A 21,546-nucleotide genomic window follows, 5' to 3' on the forward strand; every position below is an offset into this window, starting at 1 on the left:
ACATTCTGGTGCTTTCAGAATAAAACCATTTATTCAATACAAACATATAAAAATGACAATAAGAACAACCAAATGTGCAGATATATTTTTTTAAACCCAGTTGGAACAAAACATAAAACAATGTATTTAAAAAATGCAGATGTGCTCCAAATGTACAGATTTACAGCCGCTCCTTAAGTATAGTACAGGCTTCGATTCCTTTATTTTTTTATTTTTTGGTTACTGTAAAACAGTTCCAGTACAGTTTTGTCATTACATAACAACAAGTCAGGACACAATTTTGTGCATAAAATGTACAACAATAAATGGAGACTTCTTATTCCAACATATAATTCATCTTAATTGAGTATATTCACAGTGTGGTTTTCACATCAATGATGTGAATTTGCATGTAAACATTGTTGCATATCAAAACCCATGTTAATAAATATACAATAATGCTAATTATGCTTGTAGTACAAAAGATAAAAAAGAAAGATGTAGATGATTAAAATATATACAGTACTTAATCTCAAACCATATTGTTATTCTTGATCTCTAATAATGTAATATATGCTTAATTTGGGAATATGTTTAACCATATTTGTGAACAGTGAACTACCTTATTTTTGACAAAGGTAAAGCAAAGATGATACACAACCTTTCCCTGACATGAACAACATAAGATATTCAAGTCAATAAATGTCAGCATGAATTCTTTTTCATATGATCGAGGATTAGGATGTTGAGTTTTTAATGGTACCAAAAATAATTGTCTAGGGCTACAGTACATGAACACATTTACACTGTTAACTCTTACAAGCAATCACTCAACACTTTCCTGTTAGTCTGAAATACTCTGCTGAGAAAACTGAGGATGATTACAAACACATAAATGAGGGCATTTCACCTGTGACAAGATTGTAATTGGGAAATTAATTTTTTAAGTTTTTCTACCCAGGTAATGATGCAATACAAAGATGAAGCCTCGCTCACTCAAAGCACAATCCATTTCCCTTGGGGATTGGTGACTCTAAATGCAAAATAGTGTTTGTGTTTTTACACAAAACACAAGAAATATAAATATCCAGCATCTCATAATAGGCTTCAAACAGATCAAAGTATTATTCTGTGTCAATAATAATGGCACACAACACAACTATCAATATCTGTGGCAATTGGTGTGTACAATGTGGGCCATATGATCAAGCAGCATATCCGGTCTGTCAGTTGGTTATACTTTTGACATTGTTCTGTCCACAGAAGATCCAGTTGAACTGTTGAGGATATGGATTTTGTACATATAAAAAGTAGGTATCATGAAGCTTCAATAAAGATATCCAGCATTTATCGAGGACCACAGTGCTGTATTCTGTGCATCTGAGAAACTATTTGCTTCCTTGCTTTGAAATATCTGAAACACAAAATGATAGAATACAGCACACTGTTAAATACATTCCCAGGACAAACAATACATCAAAATACTGCAAGATTATCATTCCATTAGCTAGTACTGCCTGCTTTTGTCCCTGACAATTTTCATGCATCTGTTGTGAAATTGTGCATTGCTTAAAAAGACAGCGTTTTAAAATTTAAGGAAAAAGTGAATGTACAATTTCACAACAGAGAGGGAAGAAAACAGTCAGGGACAAAGGCAGGCAGTGAGAGGTCAAAGAGAAGGTGAGAGGGTAGCAGTAGCAGGCAGAGAGGAACGGACCAAGGTGGGCAGGCGGTTAGAGGAGCGCTGAGTTGGAGTCTGTGTCGGGGGGAAGGCAGGGATCACTGGTGCAGGAGGTTTCCTGAGCGCGCCTGTACTCCTGGTACTCCAGGCGGAGTGCGTTGAAGCGCGCCTCACTTAGGGAGCGACTGTATTGGCAGCGAGGTGGGTTGGAAACTGGTGAACTGACTGAGGGAGGCGGGCGGGAGGGAGAGGAACAGCATGGAATGGGAGAGTCATGGGTACAACTCACATCACCACAACAAAAGGTACAAATTAATTCACACATGATATGATACATTCAGTGTGGTGAATAATAACATACTATTCTCTTACCATTCCTGTGGCGGTCCTGGAGGCCAGGTGCAGAACGGGGTCGATCATGCCTGCCCTCCCCCCTGCCCCGTCCTACCCCTGCCTGTGGCTTCATGGCCTCCAGGACTTCCGAGTCCACACAGACATCAGTGGAATCCCACTCATAACTCTCATCAACTGATGTGTTCCTTCTATTGACAGACACACAAAACAAGTGGTCAGTCAGACATACACAGGACAATAACAATAGTTTAACAGTATATCAATAACATATTTGCAATATCCAACATTTTTGGGGCTGTGAAGAAATCTCTGTGTGATGTTGGACTGGTGCGGTAGTTTCACCTTTTCTTTCTCCGCTCAAGTAGATCTGTCTCGGCTCTGTGTCTCTGTGTCTCACATTCCTCAGTTGTCTCTGGGGAGCTGAGAAGAGTGGGAGTGATAGAGAGGGACTGGCGGAGGAGGCCAACGCTACCTCTCCCACTGCTCTGGCTGGCATAACTGGCCCTCCCTCCTTCCCTGTTATCTCTCATCTCCACCTCGGCCCCCGCCCCCTTACCCATCCCTCTCTCTGCTTGTCTATGACTGTCTACATCTCCGGGTGGGAAAGGGCCACCATGGTAGGGTGAGGGCCAGCTATACATCCGGGGCAGGTTGGGCCTCGGTGGGCCCCTCTTGGACTCAATCGGTCTGGGGTAGTCCCCCCTCATGCCTGGTCTGGGTGGGTACTTGTCTGGTCTGGGTGGGTACTGGGGTATTGAGAAATCCATAGGGACATATATGTGCTGTACAGACCTCAGGGCATCCTGATATGTGATAGGCGACCTGGATGCATCAGGATAAGCACTGGCCTGTCTACGCAGATCAGATAGGTCTCGTCTAGCAGAGCCAGGGGGTTGACTTGGTGGGTACATGGAGGAGCTGAGGTAGGTATAGGAAGAACTGGCTAGGGATCTGTCATACCGAGGCCTCTCCAAGGATATTTCAGCATACCTAGCCCTTTCCAAGCTGCTTACACTCGGCCGTCTAAAATGGACACCTTCTTGCCACAAGGGGCCTGGCCTGGAGAAGGAGGATGCAGGGGTGCGTCCTAAACTATAGGACTTGGCCTGGATGTCTGGTTTTGGGAACTTATCCCAGTAACATTTCTCTGAGACATAAGTCCTTGGGCTTTCAAAATGCTCCCATTTCTGTGACCCTAAGCTGATGGACTTCTTCAGAAATGGACGAGGCTGTCCCATGCCTGAGAGTGTTCTGCAGGGGCCGATGCTCAGAGATTTCTTCATGAACGGTGCATGGGGTTGATTGATCTTAGAGGCTATTTTATTAGTCCTGTTGCCCTGAGAATGAAGTGTTTGGACTTGTTCTGAAGCTGACTCTGGTTTACCGGCAAAAGTGTCCGGGTGTTTTGACACAACGTCTGCCATGCTTTTATCTGCACTAACCAACGTCTGGACTGAACTTATACCCATTCTCGATAGTTGTCTCTCTGAGGCTGTGGTCTTTTGACTAATCAGTGGTTGCGACTGCTCATGGTTGTGATGATAACTCCCTGTGAGTTCTGAACAAGGTGATTGTTTTTTTGACCAGTCTGGAATCCCAGCTTTGTGGCTTGAATCTCTTGCTTCCACTTGCAGAGAGTATCTATAGGCTGGCTTCTCAACTGCTTCTGAAGTTCTTGCTGGACCAACAGAGTGTCTGTTTTCTAAAAATGAAACTTTTTTTGGGCATGAACTTGTCTCAAGGTTCTCCTGCACATGAACTGCCCAGTTTTTTGGAACCACATCTGGCTTACCTTCCAGAGAAGTCTCTGTCTGTGGCTCTACGCTTTGGCAAGTAGTGACTGTGAGTTCAGATTCATCCCCAGGGTCATCCACACTCATCTCAATGAAACCCGGGAGGCTCAAATACTCCAGAATTGCACTTGTCTGCAGTGGGGACATTTTGGGAGCCTGGTTTGTCCGCTTGTTCTTGAAAGACTCCGAGACTCTGGCAACAGAGAACTGGGACTGATCACTATCACACTCTTCCAGAAGAGTTAAGTGGGAAATGCGACTGGGGCTGTCACTAAAAAGCGCCCTATCACTCCTTCTGGAGCGTGTCCTGACACACTCTCTCTCCTGCTCAGGGTATAACAGTGAACTCCGAGGGTCATTCCCAATCTTATCATCTCTCACGTTCCCTTTAGCCCCTGCTTTGTGGAGCTCATAGGGCAAAGTAGAATAACTAGAAGGACTCTGATTTACTCTCTCCTTAAGGCCATCTATCGTCTCTGTTTTCTCAGACAGACTATATGATGCAGTGCCTGGGTAAGGCTGAACAGGACTTGTGGCTCTTACTCGATCTGCTGAAACAGATCTGACACTTTCAGCTGCTGGCTCCAGATGCTGTGTACCATAAGCAAAGGACAATCTTGGTTTTAAGGCACCTCCCCCTGGTTGCTTCTTTTCCCTCCAGGCTTCCTCAACCATAGAGCTTCTACGATACGTGTCCTGCTCTCTTTCTACAGTTCTGTCAGGATTCCTCGACCTGGCTCTGCTTCTGGCTGTTCCTTGACCAATAGGTGGGCTTTCTGATGTAGGGGAGAGCAGAGATAGAGTGATGCATTGAGTGGCTGGGGAGCATGAGCAGTCTTCAGGTAGCGAGTCCTTCATGGCCGACCCAATGTGACATTGGTGAGGATGTTGGAACCTTGGTGTGGTGCTCTCTAAGGGGCTCTGCACTGGGATAAGGCTGTTGATAGAGGTGACTGGGCTGATGTCCCATTGGATGTAGGAGGAAGGGAGCCGGTCCATTGGGCTGCTCGTGTTCCCAAAGTAGCAGGCCCTCCTATAGTCCGACAGCTGATGGGTCTGTCCGGAAGCCCGGTGGGCTTTGGGACGTAAGGTAATGTCTTGTGGCTTCCATATAGGATCTTCAGCCCCTGAACTATCCAGTTCCCTGTTAGGGCTTTCTGCCTTTTCAGGCTGTCTTTCCTCTTTCTCCCGCTCCCTTGCCCTCTGGCTGGCGGTATAGTTCTCCAGCTCCCTCTCCATCTCCTCCCTCTCTTTGGTCAACTGCAGACACTTGCTGAGATTATCCCGCTCTTGTTCACTGGCGTTGGTCAGCTGGCTATCTCTCCCCATGGGATGGTAGCCTGCTTGGTGATGCCTGTCCCTCTCCAGCTGCCTGGCTCTCCTGCCCAGGCTGGGGAAGATGTCCTCTGGGTGCCCAGCATGGTATCTTTTCAGGGAGTCACAGGCTCTCTTCTCACTGCTGTCGGAGTAGAAGCTGTCTCTCTCCAGCAGAGCCTCTGAGATGCCCTGCTCGTCATCAGAGTAGAAGCAGCCGTGACGAGAGAAGTTCCTGGCCATGGCCCTCACTCTACCCGGGGAAGCTGGGGGCTTGCTGAGGTCAGTAACCTCCACTGTAAGGGAGGTGTCCTTTCTCTCTCCCCTCTCAGAGCTCAGACTGCTGGACTTTGGAGAGTCTTTAAAAGATGTCTGATTGCTCCCTGTGCCGCTATCTCTCCCATTGGTTTGGGTTTGTAGGAAGACTGTTTTCACATTTTTCTTCATGTTGGAAAGAGTAGATCCCTCTAGCAGGGGCTGGACTATGAAACGTCCATCTGGGCCTCTTGAGATGGACTCCAGAGCAGAGGGTGAGGGGGCATTACCCCCCAGGTGGCTCTCAAAGATGGTGTAGTGGGGTGGGGGAGAGGAGCTGGACAGGAGCTGACTACGCTGGTCCTGGTACTCTCCACGGCTGCCTTTATCAAAGGAAGAACGGTCAGACTGGGAAGATGAGGAGTTGGGGAAGAAAGACAGGGGAGGACACAGCTTTATCTTCAGAACGCTGTCAGGGCTGTCAGAAGGCGAGCGAGCTCTGAGGAAGAGAGAAGAGACATAGGAGAAGTGATGAGTTCAGTTGAACAGAATAAGACAGGATATTGCATTATTATATTATTGTCTCAAGCTTAAAAGAACAATATGTAAGGATGCATTCAGTGGCTACAAATTGCTATGCTTATTGTTATGAGTAGCAGATAAACACACATTAATATGCAATGATTCTCAAAACAGGGCACATAAGAATGGAAAATGGGTTGGTTAAAAAACAGCCAATGCAATGAGGGAAATATGCTGGTATGGATGGACACTTACTCTGGAGAAGGACTCTTCTGGAAGGCAGAGGGGAGATCTGGAGGAGGGAGAAAAGGTAAAACAATGGCACACACAAAATAAACAAAAATGCTGTCAACTGAAATAGATTAACATGCATTACATGAAAAGAAACCTAATGAAAGTTTCTGAGAGCTGGTCCAGTCATCAAGGCTTTGGAAATCCAGCTTAATAAAAGGCTTTGAAAATACTTTAGTTGCTACATCTGTTTTTGGACATAAATTAATTATATATACTCATTGATTCTTGAAGAATATAACTTATACACAGTACCAGTCAAAAGTTTGGACACACTTACTCATAAAAGGGTTATTTTTACTATTTTCTACATTGAAGAAAAGTAGTGAAGACATCAAAACTATGAAATAACACATATGGAATCATGTAGTAATCAAAAAAGTGTTACAAAAATCTAAATATATGTTATATTTGAGATTCTTCAAAGTAGCCACCCTTTGCCTTGATGACAGCTTTGCACACTCTTGGCATTTTTTCAACCAGCTTCAAGAGGTAGTCACCTGGAATACATTTCAATTAACAGGTGTGCCTTATTTAAAGTTAATTTGTGGAATTTCTTTCCTTAATGCGTTTGAGCCAATCAGTTGTGTTGTGACAAGGTAGGGTTGGTATACAGAAGATAGCTCTGTTTGGTAAAAGGCCAAGTCCATATTATGGCAAGAACAGCTCAAATAAGCAAAGAGAAACGACACTACATCATTACTTTAAGACATGAAGGTCAGCCAATACGTAAAACCTCAAGAACTTTGAAAGTTTTTTCAAGTGCAGTCGCAAAAACTATCAAGCACTAAGATGAAACTGGCTCTCATGAGGACCGCCACAGGAAAGGAAGACCCAAAGTTACCTCTGCTGCAGGGGATAAGTTCATTAGAGTTACCAGCCTCAGAAATTGAAGACAAAATGAATGCTTCACGGAGTTCAAGTAACAGACACATCTCAACATCAACTGTTCAGCGGAGAGTGGGTGAATCAGGCCTTCATGGTTGAATTGCTGAAAAGAAACGACTACTAAAGGACACCAATAAGAAGAAATGACTTGTTTGGTCCAGCAAAGGACATTAGACTCGTGGAAATCTGTCCTTTGGTCTGATAAGTCTAAATTTGAGATTTTTGGTTCCAACTGCCGTGTCTTTGTGAGACGCAGAGTAGGTGAACGGATGATCTCTGCATGTGTGGTTCCCACCGTGAAGCATGGAGGAGGTGTGATGGTGTGGGGGTGCTTTGCTGGTGACACTGTCAGTGATTTTTTTAGAATTCAAGGCACACTTAACCAGCATGGCTACCACAGCATTCTGCAGCGATACGCCATCCCTTCTGGTTTGCGCTTAGTGGGACTATCATTTGTTTTTCAACAGGACAATGACCCAACACACCTCCAGGCTGTATAAGGGATATTTGACCAAGAAGGAGAGTGATGGAGTACTGCATCAGATGACCTGGCCTCCACAATCACTCGACCTCAACCCAATTGAGATGGTTTTGGATGAGTTGGACCGCAGAGTGAAGGAAAAGCAGGCAACAAGTGCTCAGCATATGTGGGAACTCTTTGAAGTATGTTGGAAAAGCATTCCAGGTGAAGCTGGTTGAGAGAATGCCAAGCGTGTGTAAAGCTATCATCAAGACAAATGGTGGCTACTTTGAAGAATCTAAATCTAAAATATACTTTGATTTGTTTAACACTTTTTTGGTTTCTACATGATTCCATATGTGTTATGTCATAGGTTTGATGTCTTCACTATTATTCTATAATGTAGAAAATAGTAAAAATAAAGAAAACCCCTTGAATATGTAGGTGTGTCCAAACTTTTGACTGGTACTGTACATGTATGCCTCATGAGCTCAGCTCAACTCAATCAGAATCCAAAATAAAAGCTTGTTTTACTCCAATGTTTGTTAACAATATGACAATATGCTTAAAACTATAATTTTGATATCTTGGCCGGTCAGTACATTGCATCAATAGCTATTTCTATGAGTGGTAACATTTCTCCAAGCCCATCTTTCAGCTTTCCATTCCTTTGTTATTGTTTCAACTGCAGATTGCCCATTTAAAGATAACCTCTAATAAAACACTTCAATGGATAGAAAGCTTGAAATTCTTTCTCTTTTAGTATCAGGGAAATGTTAGGATAAAACAGTCTTTACCATCTCTCCTCTTCCTGCGCTGATGGGCTCTTCTGTGACTCATAACACAGGCTGTCACCAAGGAGAGGATGATTGAGAGGAACAGGAAGCACACTCCACCCAACACACCAGCCAATAAGGGCTCAGGGACAAACTCCAGGAAGCCTGGCCAGACAGGGTACATCTCCATGCCTGCAACCACAACAGGCACAGTGTGTTAGTAATGCACTAACAACACCGTAGAGACAGCCATGCTTTTGGCTAACAATCAGCGTAATACATGTATCAACATAATGACAACTGTCAAGAGTCATGACTATCACCAAGCACAATTGATATAACTGTTACATAATGTTTAGGGCTGTTTAGTCTTTGTCACGCCCTGATCTGTTTCACCTGTTCCTGTGATTGTCTCCATCCCCTCCAGGTGTCTCTTATTTTCCCAAGTGTATTTATCCCTGTGTTTCCTGTCTCGCTGTCCCAGTTTGTCTTGTATGTTAGTCAAGTCAACCAGCGTGTTTTTCCCGTTCTCCTTGTGCGATTCTCTTTTTGATAGTCTTCCCGGTTTTGACCCCTGCCTGATCATCCTGCCTGCCCTGACATTGATTCTGCCTGCCCTGACATTGATTCTGCCTGCCCTTTGGTACCTTTTGGACTCTGAACTGGTTTTGACCCTTTTGCCTGTCCATGACCATTCTCTTGCCTTACCCTATTGTGTCTGCACCTGGGTCTTGCCTTGTGTCATGATAGTCTTAGCTTTATAACATAACCAGTGTTTCTATCATACAGTTGATCAGAGCTGGCTGTACAGTAAGGATACTAACCTGTGGTGTTCACATTGACAGACTCACTGGGCTCACTCAGTAGCTTGTTACTGCGAGACACCAATCTCAGATCATAAATGCAGTCCTGAGAGGGGACAGGGGAGAGGGAAGAAGGACACGTGTTCAATAAACACAATTCTGGGCAACATACAATGGCTTGCGAAAGTATTCACCCCCTTGGTATTTTTCCTATTTTGTTGCCTTACAACCTGAAATGAAAATTGATCTTTGGGGGGTTTGTATCATTTGATTTACATAACATGCCTACCACTTTGAAGATGATAAATATTTTTTTACTGTGAAATAAACAAGAATTAAGACAAAACAAAACTTGGGCATGCATACCTATTCACCCCCCAAGTAAATACTGTGTAGAGCCACCTTTTGTAGCAATTACAGCTGCAAGTCTCTTGGGTAAGTCTCTATAAGCTTGGCACATTTACGTCATTTAGCAGACACTCTTATCCAGATCGACTTACAAATTGGAAAGTTCATACATATTCATCCTGGTCCCCCCGTGGGAATTGAACCCACAACCCTGGCGTTGCAAGCACCATGCTCTACCAACTGAGCCACACGGGACCACATCTAACCACTGGGATTTTTGCCCATTCTTCAAGGCAAAACTGCTCTAGCTCCTTCAAGTAGGATGGGTTATGCTGGTGTACAGCAATCTTTAAGTCATACCACAGATTCTCAATTGGATTGAGACCTGGGCTTTGACTAGGCAATTCCAATACATTTAAACGTTTCCCCTTAAACCATTCGAGTGTTGCTTTAGCAGTATGCTTAGGGTCATTGTCCTGCAGGAAGGTGAACCTCCGCCCCAGTCTCAAATCTCTGGAAGACTGAAACAGGTTTCCCTCAAGAAATTCCCTGTACTTAGCGCCATCCATCATTCCTTCAATTCTGACCAGTTTCCGAGTCCCTGCCGAAGAAAAACATCCCCACAGCATGATGCTGCCACCACCATGCTTCACTGTGGGGATGGTGTTCTCAGGGTGATGAGAGGTGTTGGGTTTGCGCCAGACATAGCATTTTCCTTGATGGCCAAAAATCTAAATGTTAGTCTCATCTGACCAGAGTACCTTCTTCCATATGTTTGGGGAGTCTCCCACACCAAATGTGTTTGCTTATTTTTTTTTCTTTAAGCAATCGCTTTTTTCTGGCCACTCTTCCGTAAAGTCCAGCTCTTTGGAGTGTACAGCTTAACTTCTTTGATATAGGGGGCAGCATTTTCACTTTTGGATGAATTGCGTGCCCATAGTGAACTGCCTCCTACTCTGTCCCAGATGCTAATATATGCATATTATTATTACTATTGGATAGAAAACACTCGGAAGTTCCTAAAACTGTTTGAATGATGTCTGTGAGTATAACAGAACTCCTATGGCAGGCAAAAACCTGAGAAAAAATCCAAACAGGAAGTGAGAATTCCGAGAAGGGTCGATGTTAAAGTCATCGCCTATTCAATTCCCTGTAATATATGGATCTGTTTGTACTTCCTACGCCTTTCTCTTAGATGTTAACAGTCTATAGAACGCTGAATGAAGCCTCTTGTGTGATGTGGGGCTAGATGGGAGGTGTTTCAGTCACTGGTCTGGCAGATTGCCAGTTCTTGCTCACGCGCTTTCCTCATGATATCGCCTTGCGTTCCATTACTTATACAGACATGAAGAAATGCTCCGGTTGGAACGTTATTGGATATATATGATAACAACATCCTGAAGATTGATTCTCTACTAAGTTTGACCAGTTTATTCGACTTGTAATATAACTTTTTGAAGTTTTCGTCCGATGTTTGCCTGCATCTGCGCGAGCGTTTGGACACGCAAAAGTAGCTAAGTAGCAAAAGTAGCTAATTGGACATAAGTAATGGACATTATCGAACAAAACAACGATTTATTGTGGAACTATGATTCTTGGCAGTGCATTCTGATGAACATAATCAAAGGTAAGGGAATATTTATGATGTAATTTCGTATTTCTGTTGACTCCAACATGGCGGAGAAATGTTGTTAAATCTGATCGCTGTCTCAGATTAGTGCATGGTGTGCTTTTTACGTTAAGTTCTTTTTAAATCTGACACAGCGGTTGCATTAACCTGTTGGGGATGGGGGCGCTGTTTAGACTATTTATGCTAATTGGGTAATTTTTGAAACGGCTTCCCACAAAATCCTTGATCGTACAATATGCATATTATTATTATTATTGGATAGAAAACAGTCTATAGTTTCTATAGGAGTTGAAATTTTGTCTCTAAGTGGAACAGAGCCCATTCTACAGCAATTTCCCTGACATGGAGTCAGATTTCAGAAATGTTGGCCACTGTTCTGAAGTCAGTTAAAAGGGCACTGTTATTGCTATGACTATACGGACACTTCTTACGTCTTCCCCTGGATGCCTTTACGTGATGACGATTCCAATGGGGTCGATTGCGCGTTCACAGGCCCTATAAATTAAAAAACCCTGTAGCTAGCAAGTCTTTCCTTGGTGCGTAACGCGCGTGCTGGACACCGACCCGCTCCTGTTCCAAGCGTTAGTTTAGCCTGTTATATTTCTCCGGTCATCTTTTCACTCGTTATAGGAGTTAAAAACATCATAAGGTAGTTAATTTAAAGCGTTTTATAGCAATTTATATCCGTTTAGTGCGATTTTGGGACATTTATTTTTGAAACGATGTGAATAGCCGGGCACGCTTTTCAGTTCATCCCGAACGCAGTTGGCATTTCCACATGGCAAGAGGACAGCTTTCCACCAAAAGACGATTACTCCCAAGAAAGGATCCTTTGCCCAAGATACTGATGGAAGAACAGCTCAAGGTAGGACATTTTTATTATGATAAATCGTGTTTCTGTCGAAACATTTTAGTGGCTTAGGACGCCATGTTTTTTGACGTAGCTTCGCTTGGCGCAAACTGTATTGAAAAGTAAGGATAAATTAAAAAATGTAATTCCGCAATTGTATTAAGAATTAAATTGTCTATCAATCCCTGTCCACCCTATATTTTTTAGTCACGTTTATGAGTATTTATGTATAAGAGTAGATCACTGTCTAAGTGGCGCAAGGACATTTTCTGACCAGCTTGTCTACATTTCACATTGTCTAACCATGATTTTGGTGGCTAAATATAAACATTTGCGATCAAACTCTATATGGATTGTGTAATATGATGTTACAGGAGTGTCATCGGAAGAATTCTGAGAAGGTTAGTGAAAAAATTAATATCTTTTGGCGATGTTGACTTTTATCGCTCACTTTGGCTAGAATCAATGCTGGGCTGCTATGTGCTATGTGCTATGCTAATATAACGATTTATTGTGTTTTCGCTGTAAGACACTTAGAAAATCTGAAATATTGTCTGTATTCACAGGATCTGTGTCTTTCGATTCGTGTATGCTGTGTATTTTTACGAAATGTTTGATGATTAGTAAGTAGGTAAACACGTTGCTCTAAGTAGTTTTTCTATTCCATTTGTGACGGTGGGTGCAATTGTAACCTATGCCATCTACCTGAAATATGCACTTTTTTCTAACAAAACCTATCCCATACCATAAATATGTTATCAGACTGTCATCTAATGAGTTTTTTTGTTGGTTAGGGGCTATAAATATCTTAGTTTAGCCGAATTGGTGATGGCTACTGGTGTTGGTGGACAAATAAAAGATGGTGGATTATGCTAATGTGTTTTTAGGTAATAGATGTACATCTTTACATATTGTGTCTTCCCTGTAAAACATTTTAAAAATCGGACATGTTGACTGGATTCACAAGATCTGTGTCTTTCATTAGCTGTATTGGACTTTAATGTGTGGGGGGGGGGGGGGGGGGGTGTGCCGCTAGCGCCACGCTGATCCTAGACAGGTTAAGAACAAGTGTATCTTTAATTCTGTGTGAAACATGTATCTTTCATCAAAGTTTATGATGAGTATTTCTGTTATTTTCTGTTATTCTGTTATTTGACGTGGCTCTCTGCAATTACTCCGGATATTTTAGAGGCATTTCTGAACATGGCGCCAATGTAAACCGAGATTTGTGGATATAAATATGCACATTATCGAACAAAACATAAATGTATTGTGTAACATGATGTCCTATGAGTGTCATCTGATGAAGATCATCAAAGGTTAGTGATTAATTTTATCTCTATTTCTGCTTTTTGATACTACTATCTTTTGCTGGGAAAATGGCTGTGTTTTTCTGTGGCTATGTACTGAGCTAACATAATTGTTTGGTGTGCTTTCCCCATAAATCATTTTTGAAATCAGACATGTTGGCTGGATTCACAACATGTGTAGCTTTAATTTGGTGCCTTTTATGTGTGATTTCATGAAAGATTGATTTTTATATTTGAATTTGGCGCGCTACATTTTGGGACGCTACCGTCCCACCTATCCCAGAGAAGTTAAAGTGGTCATATGGACAGATACTCCAATCTCTGCTGTGGAGCTTTGCAGCTCCTTCAGGGTTATCTTTGATCTCTTTGTTGTCTCTCTGATTAATGCCCTCCTTGCCTGGTCCGTGAGTTTTGGTGGGTGGCCCTCTCTTGGCAGGTTTATTGTGGTGCCATATTCTTTCCATTTTTTTAATAATGGATTTAATGGTGCTCTGTGGGATGTTTAAAGTTTCTGTTATTTTTTTATAACCTAACCCTGATCTGTACTGTGTATGTCCATTACATAATCCAAATAAAAATCCATTTACATTACAGGTTGTAATGAAACAAAATAGGAAAAACGCCAAGGGGGTGAATACTTTTGCAAGGCACTGTATCTGAAAAGACATTAAAGCTTGGAAGTCATCGTCTTCAGATTACAGTTAATGTACTTTAAAGTACTTTTCACTACACCTCATTTATCTAATAGTTAGTGTCTTCATTCATTCTGCCAAGGTCCAAAATGATAATTGCCTCTCACCCTCAGTAATCCCTGTACCAGTAGTTCACTCTGGTTGGCCTTCACAGCGCTGTTGAGAATGACCCATTGGCCTGTGTTCCTCCGAGCATGGAGGACATACCCAGTGAGGGGTGTGGCCTGAGACTCAGGAGCATACCACTGTAGAACAATCCCAAGCACCGTCTGATTGATTGACAGGAACGAGGGAGGGTCGATAGTTGATAGAGTGGTGATCACTGTCGGTGGATCTGTTGGTAGGGCTGTGGAGGAGAGACAGGATAAGATCAGACTTGTACATACAAAAAAATGTCGATCAGTGTCCAATACAGACAAATTAAAGGGTGCTTTGTCAGTTAAAACTTGTACTGACCCTGCGTCCTGACAGAGGTGATTTCACTGAAGGGCCCAGAGCCCAGTTTGTTCTGAGGCAGGACACTGAACTGGTAGCTGGTGCCAGCCAGCAGCCCTGTCACCAACAGGTGGGACTTGGACGTGGGCACTGGGAGAGATGCCCACTCATGTTTCCCTCTGGAAGCCTGCTTAACCCTGGGGCCAAGAGGGAGGGACTCAGAGATTTAAGAACCATGACAAAGAAGTGAATGGCCAGTGTCATTCTGAAAAACATTGAGATTAGTTACTAACCAGATAGTAAACTTCTGGGTGTATCCTCCATCAAATCCAGGTTCCCAGGACACATTGGCCTGGTTCATCCCGGTGCTTACTGACACGAATGAGGGAGCATGAGGGCTGGTGCCTGGGGGGAAGATGAGGAGGGCAATTTGGCATACACCAGTGGAACGGTATACCCTGTTTACCAATGTACTACAGAATGGCATGTCTTGCCATGTTACTCCATGCAGAGGTCAACTCACCCAGAACCAAGATCACAGTGCCAGTGTTGACAGTGGCCACGCGGTTGGTGGCAAGGCACTCCCAGCCCCCCTGGTGGTCTTTCCTGAGAGGCTTCAGGAGGAGGGAGCCGTTGGACAGCACAGTGTATGTGGAGCGAGGAGTGGGACCAACCTATGAGTTGAGAGAGCAACAACAGAGATGAGCGTAAACAGACAGAGAGAAAGGGCTATGCTCTCTGGGGTTCCATCAGCTGTGTCTATTAGGAACACCTCACCTTGCTCCAGGTGATATTGGGAGAGGGGTCTCCATCTGCCTCACAGGGGATGACTAGCTCCCGGCCCACCTCCTGCAGGTACTCAGCACGAGGGGACACAGAGAATGAGGGCGGATCCTGCAGAGGGAAAGACAGTTTTAAGTCCATCCAGACCCACAGGCAGCAGGGTTTTCTATGACCAGGGGCCTGGAGACCAGCCTTACCTGCAGGATAACCTTAGTGGGTTCAGACTGGCCCATGGTTCCATAGCTGTTATAGGCAGTACAGGTGTACATGCCCACTGCATCGTCATTGGCTGTGGCTATAAACACTGAGCCCTCAGAGTTCACCTTCCAGCCAGGGACCTGAGCAGACATAGACAGAAGGAGAAAACAAAAATGAAATACAACAGAGATCAATGACATGTATTCTATGTATTAGGATTCATGTTTCCCAGTGTGAATACCTACATTGTCAAGGTTTAAATTGTTCCCATCTTTGGTCCAGTTGACAAAGAGCATGGGGGGCTCAGCCTGGACTGGGCAGAAGATGACTCCCCTCATGCCCGTAGGTAGATACGTCTCCCTGGGCATCCGGCCCACCCGGGCAGGGTCTAAGAGAGAGAAAGGAAATATATATACACTAAGTCACTCTCCCAGAGATGAACTATAACACACAGGCCAGGAAATCAAGACATGCACACAGTAGCCTAAGTCAACCACAATTCTTACGTTTGACTTTGAGGTGTGCTGAAACAGAGGGTGGGGTCATCAGCCCATTGGTTGGTGTACAGGTGTAAATCCCAGTGTCCTCTGGGACAAGACTAGGGATGAGGAGTGTGCCGTCCACTAAGATCTTCACACGGGTCTTGAGATAGCTGAGAACAAAACACACACACATCACAACCTGGCCTTGAGTGTCTTCTTAGTTGCAAAATGCTCCATTGTCTAAGAATTAACTGTGGTCACAATGCTACTACTGGTATATAATTGACTCACTAACAATCAAATTAACTTGTATTGTAGAGGCAAATGCTTTGTGAGATTACATAGAATCAATGCAATGGGCTTGGAAACATAGATACACATCATAAGACAGTATGCTTCTCACATATCCCAGTCAGTGGAGGCTCCTCAGAGAAGGAAGGGGAGGACCATTCTTTTTAGATAAAGCTATACTAAATATATTCAAATGTCATTAAATACTTTATTAAAATACACTGTTTTGCAATGAAGGTCTACAGTAGCCTTAACAGCACTCTGTAGGGTAGCTGTAATGACGAGGCGGTGAGTCGGAAGCAAGTGCAGGTGAAACATTTTAATAAAACAACAAAACCAAGAACACGACACGAACATAATACAGAATGACACCTCACCAAAGGGATGCATCAGGGAGTTTTTTTGTGTTTGTGTTGGAGGTGATGTCGGGTCCAGGTGTCAGGACCGAGGCATCAGGCTCTCACTCCTCAGCCGGTTCGTCAGATTTCTGCGCCTCAGCGGAGGCGACCGGTTCACTCCTGATCCCCGGGATCGTCCCACTCCTGATCCCCGGGATCGTCCCTGTGGTTGGCGTCCTGCGGCTGGAGCCGAACGCGCCGGGGAGGGGGTACTGTCATGTATGCTCTCTCTCCGACGCTCTAGGTCACCATGCTCCTGCACCTCAGCTGGATCGACAGGTTCCCGCGCCTTAGCAGAGGTGACAGGTCTGCTCCTGATCCCGGAATCGTCATCTTGGTCGGCGTCCTGCTGGAGCCACGTGTCGGGGAGGGGGTACTGTCACGTGTGTGCCCTCTCTGCCTCTAGGTCACCAGGCTGCTCGTTAAGGCGCACACCTGTCACCATCGCTAAGCGCATTAGCGCAATATGACACTCACCTGGACTCCATCACCTCCTTGATTACCTGCCCTATATATGTCACTCCCCTTTGTTCCTTCACGAGGCATCATTGTTTCTGTTTCAGTTTCATGGCTGTGCATTGTTCGTATTTTGTATTATGTTGTGTTTATTTATTACAACACTCACTCCCTGAACTTGCTTCCCGACTCTCAGCGCACATTGTTACAGTGCCGACCACCATGGTGTAGTCGGAGGACAGCTAGCTTCTGTCCTCCTCTGGGTACATTGACTTCAATACAAAACCTAGGAGGCTCATGGTTCTCACCCCATTCCATAGACTTACACAGTAATTATATCTTGCGGAGGACATCCTCCAACCTATCAGAGCTCTTGCAGCATGAACTGACATATTGTCCAACCAATCAAAGGATCAGAGAATTAATCTAGTACAGAAAGCATTATCTACAGCTAGCTAGCACTGCAGTGCATAAAATGTGGTGATTAGTTGACTCAAAGAGAGAGAAAGACAATAGTTGAACAGTTTTGAACAAATTAATTTGTTCCAAAATGAAGAAGCAAGAAAGAGATAGAGAGACAGATTTCATATTTTTTTTACTTTCAGTTTCACTTACTTAGCTAGCAAATGCAGCTACAGTTGAAGTCTGAAGTTTACATACACTTAGGTCATTAAAACTCGTCTTTCAACCACTCCACAAATTTCTTGATAACAAACTATAGTTTTGGCAAGTCGGTTAGGACATCTACTTTGTGCATGACACAAGTAATTTTTCCAACAATTGTTTACAGACAGATTATTTCACTTATAATTCACTGTATTACAATTCCAGTGGGTCAGAAGTTTACATACACTAAGTTGACTGTGCCTTTAAACAGCTTGGAAAATTCCAGAAAATTATGTCATGGCTTTAGAAGCTTCTGATAGGCTAATTGACATAATTTGAGTCAATTGGTGGTGTACCTGTGGATGTATTTCAAGGCCTACCTTCAAACTCAGTGCCTCTTTGCTTGACATCATGTGAAAATCAAAAGAAATCAGCCAAGACCTCAGAAAAAAAATTGTAGACCTCAACAAGTTTAGTTCATCCTTGGGAGCAATTTCCAAAAGCCTGAAGGTACCATGTTCATCTGTACAAACAATAGTACGCAAGTATAAGCACCATGGGACCACACAGCCGTCATACCGCTCAGGAAGGAGACGTGTTCTGTCTCCTAGATATGAACGTACTTTGGTGCGAAAAGTGCAAATCAATCCCAGAACAACAGAAAAGGACCTTGTGAAGATGCTAGAGGAACCAGGTACAAAAGTATCTATATCCATAGTAAAACGAGTCCTATATCGACATAACCTGAAAGGCTGCTAAGTAAGGAAGAAGCCACTGCTCCAAAACCGCCATAAAAAAGCCAGACTACGGTTTGCAACTGCACATGGGGACAAAGATTGTACTTTTTGGAGAAATGTCCTCTGCTCTGATGAAACAAAAATAGAACTGCTTGGCCATAATGACCATCGTTATTTTTGGAGGAAAAAGGGGGAGGCTTGCAAGCCGAAGAACACCATCCCAACCGTGAAGCATGGAGTTGGCAGGATCATGTTGTGGGGGTGCTTTGCTGCAGGAGGGACTGGTGCACTTCATAAAATAGATTGCATCATGAGGCAGGAAAATTATGTGGATATATTGAAGCAACATCTCAAGATATCAGTCAGGAAGTTAAAGCTTGGTCGCAAATGGGTCTTCCAAATGGACAATGACCCCAAGCATACTTCAAAAGTTGTGGTAAAATGGCTTAAGGACAACAAAGTCAAGGCATTGGAGTGGCCATCACAAAGCCCTGACTTCAATCCTATAGAACATTTGTGACCAGAACTGAAAAAGGAGGCCTACAAACCTGACTCAGTTACACCAGCTCTGTCAGGAGGAATCCAAAATTCACCCAGCTTATTGTGGGAAGCTTGTGGAAGGCTACCCGAAACGTTTGACCCAAGTTAAACAATTTAAAGGGCAATGCTACCAAATACTAATTGAGTGTATGTAAACTTCTGAGCCACTGGGAATGTGATGAAAGAAATAAAACCTGAAATAAATCATTCTCTCTACTATTATTCTGACATTTCACATTCTTAAAATAAAGCGGTGATCCTAACTGACCTAAGACAGGGAATTATTACTAGGATCAAATGTCAGGAATTGTGAAAAACGGAGTTTAAATGTATTTTGCTAAGGTGTATGTAAACTTCCGACTTCAACTGTAGCTAGTTTAGCCTACTCAAACACAGAGGGATGCTATTTTAGCTAGCTGGCTATAACTATCCAACACAACACTGGAACTCTTAAAAGTCAAGGTAAGCTTTTGGTTTTACTAATTTATTGCCATCGGGGCCTGCCGGTGTAAGTGCTAAATTGCTTACTGACTATACACTGTAACGTTACTGCATGATTGTAGAGGGTTTACTGACGCATTAGTTCTATTAGCTATGTTGATGATGATGTTGCTTTAGCTTATATGGTGACAACAATGTAGACTGTGTGTAGCTGTTATGATATGGTTTGGCTTGGAAAGTTTTTTTTGCCTGGTCACATACAGCTGATGTGTTGTGCATTGAAGTCCACAAGCGAATGGAAAAGGTGAGAGGAGGAGAGCACATAGATGTGAGAAGGAATACAACATGGCTGCTGTGAAAGTGAACTGTGTTTACACGTGATCAGGTGTGTATTCATTCCGCCGATTCTCTTGAATAACGTTTCTTAAACGGAAGCAAACGGAATGAAACGGGGATAAACATACCTGAATTTGTCAAATAGAAACTCTTGTTTGCAACTGTTGGACTAATGATTACACCCTAGATCAGCTCGATGCAGGCAAGAGTGTGCAATGCAGTATTGAATGTGTCACTGTCTGTCTGTCCATGTGTCTGTCACCTAAAATAAATGTCTCGACCAGTGTGCACCTACACTGTAAACTTTCATTCATAGGCTTAGTTGAAGCAACCTCATGATGGATATAGGGAAACATTTTGTATAATGTACTGTAGTAGCCTAAACCTATCGCTGTCACATTGAACTGGGTGAATGGAATATGAATGACAGTTATCCAATATGCTGTCATAAAAATAAGGCCATGCTTATGAAAATAAAAAAGATTGTCCTCCGTCATCTTAAACTGCGCTGACTGCCACTGATCCCAGTAGCTTCTGTAGTTTGTGTTTCTACTGTAGTTTGTGTTGTAGTTTGTGTTTCTACTGAAGTTTGTGTTTCTGTGTGTGTTTGTGTTGTAGTTTGTGTTTCTACTGTAGTTTGTGTTTCTGTGTGTGTTTGTGTTGACGTTTGTGTTTCTACTGTAGTTTGTGTTTCTAATGTAGTTTGTGTGTTTACAATGTGTCAAAGTCAACTCACTCTATATGGTAGACATTCTGTCCCTGTTTCCACCACTCATAGGTGAGGTTGGAGGGATAGGCCTCAGCTTGGCACTGCAGAACTGCATCCTGGGATATGTTGAGGGTGGTGTCCTCTGGGGCGATGATAATGAGTGGAGGACCTATTTTGAAGTTGGGAGAATTTAAGTTACTGCATACATGTGCTTTTATCTGGTTGTAAAACAAGTGGGTCATACTGATAAACCTTAATGATACAGATATGAGGACACAAATAACAGCTGAGGTTTTGATGTGACAAGAACAGTGCATTTATAGACCATACACCACTAGATGGAAGTGTCACAGTAGCTCTGGGCCTGTATCCACAAAGCATCTCAGAGTAAAAGTGCTGATCTAGGATCAGTTTAGCCTTTTAGATTATAATGAATACGATTATATTGACAGATCCTAGATCAGCACTCCTACTCTGAGATGTTTGGGGATACGGGCCCTGATAGTAAAATGGCGCCGGAGGGAAAGGCTGCCGTCTTATCGGCTCTTAACCAACCATGCTATTTTGTTTGTTTATTTGCGTTGTTCGTAACTTGTTTTGTACATAATGTTGCTGCTACCATCTCTTATGACCGAAAAGAGCTTCTGGACATCAGAACGGCGATTGCTCAACTCAAACTGGACAAAGAGTTGTTCTTCAATGAGTCGGACGGGAGGGATTTAATACAGACACCCGACCAGGCCCAGATCCCCGTTATTTGCTGGAGAAGAAAACGCAGATTTCGCGGAAAGAGATCAGGGTTCCTTGTGAGGATCAGGCGACGAGAGGCTAATCTTCCCATGCCTTCCGTCCTGCTAGCTAACGTTCAATCATTGGAAAATAAATGGGACGAACTGAAAGCACGTTTATTCTACCAACGGGACATTAAAAACTGTAATATCTTATGTTTCGCCGAGTCGTGGCTGAACGACGACATTAAGAACATACAGCTGGCGGGTTATATACTTTATCGGCAGGACAAAAAAGCAGCCTCTGGTAAGACATGGGATGGGAGCCTATGCATTTATGTAAACAACAGCTGGTGTATGATATCTAAGGAAGTCTTGAGGTTTTGCTCGCCTGAGGTAGAGTATCTCATGATAAGCTTTAGACCACACTATCTACCAAGAAAGTTTTCATCTGTATTTT

The 21,546-nt window shown here is 43.3% G+C and overlaps 1 protein-coding gene across 1 annotated transcript in view; it reads right to left on the minus strand.

Annotated features, from left to right (window-relative positions):
- Positions 1–9: 9 nt before the first annotated feature.
- Positions 10–21,546, minus strand: part of igsf9b (immunoglobulin superfamily, member 9b) — a 64,654-nt gene continuing 43,117 nt past the window's right edge. Inside the window, exons 7-22 of the mRNA XM_055919641.1 lie at positions 20,386–20,527; positions 15,869–16,014; positions 15,608–15,750; positions 15,362–15,502; positions 15,159–15,275; positions 14,905–15,055; positions 14,675–14,786; positions 14,403–14,578; positions 14,054–14,292; positions 9,138–9,222; positions 8,335–8,505; positions 6,154–6,190; positions 2,357–5,875; positions 2,033–2,202; positions 1,697–1,885; positions 10–1,393 (exon numbers count right to left, since the gene is read on the minus strand). Coding sequence (XP_055775616.1) covers positions 1,713–1,885; positions 2,033–2,202; positions 2,357–5,875; positions 6,154–6,190; positions 8,335–8,505; positions 9,138–9,222; positions 14,054–14,292; positions 14,403–14,578; positions 14,675–14,786; positions 14,905–15,055; positions 15,159–15,275; positions 15,362–15,502; positions 15,608–15,750; positions 15,869–16,014; positions 20,386–20,527 — 5,522 coding nt within the window. The 3' untranslated portion in view covers positions 10–1,393; positions 1,697–1,712. The remainder of the gene's footprint in view (positions 1,394–1,696; positions 1,886–2,032; positions 2,203–2,356; positions 5,876–6,153; positions 6,191–8,334; positions 8,506–9,137; positions 9,223–14,053; positions 14,293–14,402; positions 14,579–14,674; positions 14,787–14,904; positions 15,056–15,158; positions 15,276–15,361; positions 15,503–15,607; positions 15,751–15,868; positions 16,015–20,385; positions 20,528–21,546) is intronic.

This window comes from Salvelinus fontinalis, chromosome 4 (genome assembly GCF_029448725.1).
Source record: "Salvelinus fontinalis isolate EN_2023a chromosome 4, ASM2944872v1, whole genome shotgun sequence".
NCBI lineage: Eukaryota > Metazoa > Chordata > Actinopteri > Salmoniformes > Salmonidae > Salvelinus > Salvelinus fontinalis.